Here is a 6,351-nt window from a genome sequence, read left to right on the forward strand (position 1 = left end):
CTCAAAACATCAAATAGTTGCTTGTATATTTGTATATATCAGTTGAAACCAAAAATTATTTCAGTGCATCAAAAAAAGACCAATATCAGTAGATTTATTACATGGAGCACAGTCTCTACAGAGTACTTAAACCAAACTTCAAACAATTTTCCATCTAATAGTTGATTATTTTGTACAAAAACATGCAAGGTGTTATTCCCCTGCAATCCCTCCGCATCCAGCACAGCTGGTGTGCTAGTCCAGTCCAGATAATACAAGGCCAGTTTAGGGAGACAATCTGTAAATATTATAGAATGAAGACAAGATGTAGCCCTTTACATAGTGCATTTATTGCTAATTACAGATTTCAAGCAGCTGCAACAGTATGCTGCCAAGAGCTGTAAGCAGCTGCAGCTGCCTGGCTGTGCTGGATGAAGCAGAGATTGCTCCAAGCTCGGTTACATTTCTGGGGAAATCTTTGCTGTTATGTTTAATCAAAGCTTTGAGGATTCACTTCAAACACAGCTTAAGCCACTTGTCACTTTAATTCATCAAAATAACTTGAATTTAACAACCAATCCATCTTAAAGAAGATGCAGAATTAAAGAGCTTCGAGGCGCAGCTCAGTTTAGACAGATTTCTAGATGGTTCATCAGTTCTCGGTGGTGACTGACTGGATACTCGGCCTGGCAGACGGGACACTCCAGGAAGCTTTCATTCATCAAGTTGCTGTGAGGCGAGGACGTCAGGCTGGGTCTGGAGAACTGGGACAGGGGAGGGTTCGTTTCACCTGAGCTCTGATCCGGCTCCTCTCTCTAACATAAACAACATCATCCATCGGTTACACTTTAGTCCTGGGATTAAAAAAAAACTAACAAAAAAAAGAGAAAACTGCTAAATTTATTCCAAAGTAAATCTTAAAGCTACACTATTTTTTACAATAACAGAGTAGGCTGAGTATGAAAGGTGCTGCTTTTTACTTGATTTTACAACTTGAATTTGTTTTGAATGTTTGCTTTAACTGTGGTTCGTGCAGAAAATTATCAATGGAAGAAATTACAGCAGCAGACACGCAAAGTGAGGAAACACCTGGTGTGCTCAGGTGAACAAAAGGCAGTAAGTACTGAATATTCAGTGACCAGGCAAATAAAAACACAGCTCCAAATGAAAATTAATGTTGCCTGCAACACTGAATTGGTTAAAAAAGGAAAACAAAATACTGGTAGCTGCTAGAGCTACCCCTCAGCCTCCTAGTAGACAAACCTATGGTATCAATTTGAAACTCCTAGGTGATTTCCTTCTTAGTTATTACAAGATTTTAAGAAAACTTGACCTCTGATCTTGAGGTCGAGATTACAAAATCCTGTGTTGCCTTGTTCATGAGTTATCATGTTCAGAAACGTTGGCGTCCACACCATGATGGGGTGGGCACTCTTTATCCTTTAAAGGCTGAGGGGTAAAAACTCTATTAATGCAGCTTTAAGTTTGATCACAGATCAATCTTATCATCCTCTGATTAGATACTGACGCCAACCTTTAACTGCTTTGCCACATGGCCTTTTCCTTTTTGCAATGCCTTCAGAACTTTGACCATTTGCTTCTTTAAATAAGAGCAATTCTGCCTCTCATCCTCAAGGTCTTGTGAAGAAATCTGGATCTAAAATGTAAAAAATTGTCACTGCGATGAACTGAATGAATAACACTATATTAAAAGAGATAATGTGTGGCTTTAGAAGGCAGGCACAGACAAAACAGAGCACACTGTGTTTGCATACTGCTCTGATTCCTATATGAGTCAACCTTTTTATCTCCAAAAGACTTATTAAAAAACACAAACTGGCCATCCTCTGTGCATTGTCATTAATCTGCGCCATCATTAACAATGGGTAAATAAGCAACACGAAACTGCGAAAACTAACAGAAAGTAAATGTGCCTGTCATACCTGTCGCTCTAGGTCTGCAATCTTTTCCTGGTCTGCATGGTGACGATTTAACATAAACCTCTGAAAGAGATTCGCCTGATTGGAGAGTAATTTTTCTGTGATTTCATTGGCTCTTTCTTCCCTCATGTGAGCACATTAAGATTTTTACTGTTTACCTGCAGCTCAGAGTTTCCCGACCTTCTTCTCTCATCATCCAGCACGCCCTGGAGGACTTCTCTCACATCTCTCTGTTGTTGCTCTTCATCCTCAGGGCAATTCTGCACTTCCTGTGTGCTTCTGCTCAACCTTTCAGCTTGCAGCTGCTGTTCGAGCTCCTCCACTTCCCTTTCTCTTTCCTTGCACCTACAGATCATTTTTGCCTGTCAAATAGCTAACCACCAACTTAAATGGAAACATATAATCATTACAGCCATTCTCAAACTTCAGACTGCTGACCATTTTAAAGTATAAAGATAACCCGTCTGCTTTTGTTTTTGGTATCTAAAAAATGCAGAAAAGAAAATTAAGAATTCTGTTTTAAATCACGTGGCTTTCATCAAGTAGTTCTTAAAGTTAATCCATTTTTAATGGATTATTTAATTGGAATTATAAAAAAAGCAAAACTACTGACAATTATAAAATATATTTTCAAAATGTAAAAAGTAACTCCTGATAGCCCACCTGCAATACAGGTACAGTCCACCAGAGGGTTGCAGTCCACACTTTGTCTATTACTGATTTATTTTTTATGCCTTGATTTTTCAAACATACCAATTTTGGGTGATCATCAGATTTTGGTGGGTCACTTCAACTCGTTCCCTCAGTACCTCCAGTTCATCCTTGGCTTTCTGGAGGAGTCTTTCATAATGCTCCTGCATCTGGCTTATTTTCTCTTTCTCTACAATAAGAAAAAGAAATCAAAAATTAAAAGCAGAAGTGGGAAACAAAAGTATGTCTACTCAGATGTGTGCCATGTGGCATTAAAAAAAGATAAATGAAGCACATGAGGACACATTCTGTTACAGTGGGCTACTATTGGACAATCTTGATATCTTAAAAACTTGTTGTGACAGACTGCTGCCCCTTGTCGCCCCAGTGGTGAGTGACTATCCTCTTGGCTCACCGTCTGAATGGTCCTCATTGTGCTGCTGTGAACGGGCCTGATTGGCTTCATTCAGCTGCTTCTCCAGCCATAACATTCTGGCCAGAATCGCCCTCACATAGGCCTCTCTCTGCTGGTCATACTCCAGCCACTGCTTGTTTTTTTCCAAGGCCTCAGGGCATTGAATGAAATAATGAGAAGCACATAAAAGAAAAGACAGAAACAGATCTGTGCCAGAAAGATGTCTCCGAACCACAAACACTTAGTACGACATGTATACTGTAGCCTGACTTGTAAATAAAAACGGACTAAAAGAAGATTAAGGGGAATTAGGAGTGAATAGAAAAACACGGGGCATTTTCCAGCTGTGCCAAGAAAACACTTACATCTCTGAGATGAATTTGGACCTCTGCCACAGCTTCGTTACTTGTGGAAACCTGTTCATCAGCTGTGGAGTCCTACCAGAGAGACCAGAAAGACACAAAACAATACTGCACATTTGAAAATGAGCAATTCATATTAAGAGTCTCTTAGTTGCTACGATAAAAAGCAAAAGCTAGCTGGCAGGCAGAACAGTTCAAAAAAGATCCATAACATCTCTATGATGACTATCATGGCTCTCAGTATCCTAATGCTAGTGAGACTGAAAAATACCTGCTGCTAACTAGTGGTATAACTGGGGCAAGAGGGGCCTAATTAGCTAAATAGATGTTAGAAAGTCTAAGACCAATGTGAGCAGTGTGAAGGAAATAATCACATTCACATGACTGCTGCATCTGAAGCAGCACAGCTGCAAATTTAACAAGCAATTAAAAATGCTCCACATTTACGAGACCTTTTCTTCAGAATCGCCAATCAAGGCCCAGCTACTGGATTCAAATCCAGGACCTTCTTAGTCTAAGGTGATGGTACTAACCATTCTGCTTCCACTATTTTCAGACAGCTTTCGTCCACCAGTAAACCAGTGCAGAAAAATGTTGCTCCCATTGCACCTACAGTGGACACGTCTGTCCACAACAGTCACCAGATAGTGGCATGCAGTGGAACTATCTCAATGACACACTGGTCTGTAAACAACACTCCACTGAGCCAGAATTCCTACTCCCAGGACTCTCTATAGGAAGCTGGTCAGTATGACCCAATAAGCTTCATCCTGTTGACCAGTTGGGCAAAAATTGGGCAAAACTGTTTTAGGCCCCCTGGATGATACCAAGGTGCTTAGAAGATGATTTGATGTTGTTGGCGAGGGGGACAATTTAGTGACAGACATCCAAACACAAGATACTCAGTTTTGTCAGGATAAAGGAGGAGGACATTTGAAGATTTATTTATTAATGGTAGTGAAACAATCATAGAGGTAGGAGAAGCTGTTGAGCATCCAGACTGCTAAACTAAAGGTCTGAGATAAAACTTACTCAGCTAATACAACTTCCCAAATACAAAGCTTCGGAGGAAGAGACAGACACTGATGCCTGCCTTTCCAAATGAATACAAAAGTCATGACTGACATTTAAGGGGAGCTGTGTTGGAAAGCTCAGCAGTGACCCCTTGTGGGAAAGGAATTATTTGCATTGACATCACTGGCTGTCCCCTGCAGCAGCAGGGCAAAAAAAACAGGCAAGCAATTAAGCATGCCTAACAGCTCCAGACCTTTTTCTGTGCTTTAACCAGACAAGGCTATATGGTCTATAGATTTGAAGAGAAAGATGTACTGGGTTAAACAGAAGAGTTTGTTTTTACTGCTTCCGACATTATAATCTCTAATTTGAAAATCTGCTATACCTGCTTCCCTGTAACTTTGTTCTCGACATACTGACACCTTGTTGAGATGACCTCAAGCTTCTCCTCGATTTCCTCAATCTCTTTGGAGTAACGGGATATGCTACTCACTGCATCCACTGGTCTCTTTTCTTTTTTACACAGCTGCTCAGAGGGTGAAGCAGTTTTCTCATTTTTCGTCCTAAATTCCCGGGTACACTCGAGCCTCATGGCTTCAAGAGAGAGGAATCTCTGCATGGAGACACAACAAAACATATTTTAAATATTGACAGGATGTATTGATACAAAAAAATTGTAAAAATAATTAGACTTAGCAGTGTGAGTAGATTACCTCTACAAGCTTATTATGCTGCGACTGCTGATGGGTCAGCTCAGCCAAGGTCCTTTTCAGGTAGGCGTTCTCTTTCCTGAGGCTGCTGACAAGCATGGCAAGCTCTGAGTTGAGCTTTTTCTTGAGAGATCGCTTGTATTTAGATGCTGCCATCCCTGTTACCTGCTCACAAGTATCACAGGAGCAATGCATCTTAGAATATAACATAAGAAACATCAACAATACGAGCAGGATTACATTACCTAATATTCATGAGCAAAGACAATTTCACCAATGTTTGATTTCTGAGCAGTAATTATATAATTTGTTTGCAATGTATTGCATTGCAGCTAGTTGCTTTTGACTTTGAAACCTAGTGTATATATTGTTTTGTACTTATTCTTTATTTTATTTAAAGGTGTCTCTAAATTTATTAGCAAGGCAATAAAGAAAAATTTAATTAAATAAATCTGGCATAAATCCCCCCCCCCCCCCCCCCCACACACACACATATGTTAAAATATATTTTTGTGTCTATCGCTAGTTAACAAGCTAACAGTTAACATGCTAACAAAATCGCTCTTACTTAAGAGTTAAACTGGATACCGAATATTGGTCTCTCATATCTATAAAATAACATTAATGATGTAAAAACACGCTTATAACCGCCATAATCTATAAGGTTTTTGCTAGACAGAATTAAAGCTACTTTAGCTAGATAGCCAACGTTAAATAGCTAGTGTTAAATTTAGCTAACGTTATTATAACGGTATTGAAATATGACTGCTCTTTTTAAAATAAATCTTACTTTTTTAAGGTATTGTTTTACCAAATCTGCTATAACACCTACTGGGTTTATATTTTGTTACCTAAAGATGGTGTTGACTGTCAAATTGTGAAGTTGGATGATTATGGCAACCCTTCTTCATCGCCCACTAGCGTGAAAACAGAGAAGAGGAGGAGCTCAGCGGATAAAACTGGTGTTAAATAATAACAATATTGCCTTTCTATATGAATGTTTTTGCAGCTTATTAACTTTTAGATTTAACATAAAAGTGTGTGGCTTTACTTAATAGAAGAAACGTTACTTTAAGCAAGTATTTTTAAAAAATTGACTGCAGGGGAAGATGGCAGTACTTAGGCATCACCACAGAGTGGCGCTGCAGCACAGGATGAGGGTCTCTTTTTGGCGCTCCGTACAGTAAAGCCGCTTCAGGCTGCTGGTGGCTGCTGTGACTCATAAGGTGATTGGTATCCGC

At 39.6% G+C, this 6,351-nt stretch overlaps 1 protein-coding gene across 11 annotated transcripts; it reads right to left on the bottom strand.

The window, feature by feature from the left end:
- Positions 1–80: 80 nt before the first annotated feature.
- LOC146505436 (centrosomal protein of 55 kDa-like) lies at positions 81–6,349 on the bottom strand. 11 transcript variants are annotated; one of them, XM_085181849.1, is made up of 11 exons: positions 6,230–6,349; positions 5,962–6,027; positions 5,114–5,275; positions 4,786–5,013; positions 3,390–3,461; positions 3,025–3,175; positions 2,673–2,799; positions 2,078–2,264; positions 1,923–1,997; positions 1,514–1,636; positions 81–794 (listed from the first exon to the last, which is right to left on the bottom strand). In XM_085181849.1, exons 3-11 carry the CDS (start codon positions 5,264–5,266, stop codon positions 603–605), a joined length of 1,308 nt encoding a protein of 435 aa, XP_085037975.1. In that variant the 5' UTR covers positions 5,267–5,275; positions 5,962–6,027; positions 6,230–6,349; the 3' UTR covers positions 81–602. The 11 variants fall into 11 exon arrangements, with proteins under 11 accessions (XP_085037975.1, XP_085037979.1, XP_085037976.1 ...); XM_085181853.1 differs by having other exon boundaries at positions 5,943–6,027; XM_085181850.1 differs by lacking the exon at positions 6,230–6,349 and adding an exon at positions 6,181–6,199.
- Positions 6,350–6,351: the final 2 nt, after the last annotated feature.

The sequence above is a fragment of the Neolamprologus multifasciatus genome, chromosome 13 (assembly GCF_963576455.1).
Source record: "Neolamprologus multifasciatus chromosome 13, fNeoMul1.2, whole genome shotgun sequence".
NCBI lineage: Eukaryota > Metazoa > Chordata > Actinopteri > Cichliformes > Cichlidae > Neolamprologus > Neolamprologus multifasciatus.

Bases quoted from the DNA above. Each gene is read 5' to 3' on its own strand.
- LOC146505436 (XM_085181849.1), bottom strand. From the start codon at position 5,266: ATGGCAGCATCTAAATACAAGCGATCTCTCAAGAAAAAGCTCAACTCA. The intron at 2,265-2,672 runs GTATGTTTGAAA...AATGATCTGTAG, and splicing joins CTGATGATCACCCAAAATTG to GTGCAAGGAAAGAGAAAGGG. The intron at 795-1,513 runs GTTGGCGTCAGT...TGTTTATGTTAG, and splicing joins ATGTGGCAAAGCAGTTAAAG to AGAGAGGAGCCGGATCAGAG.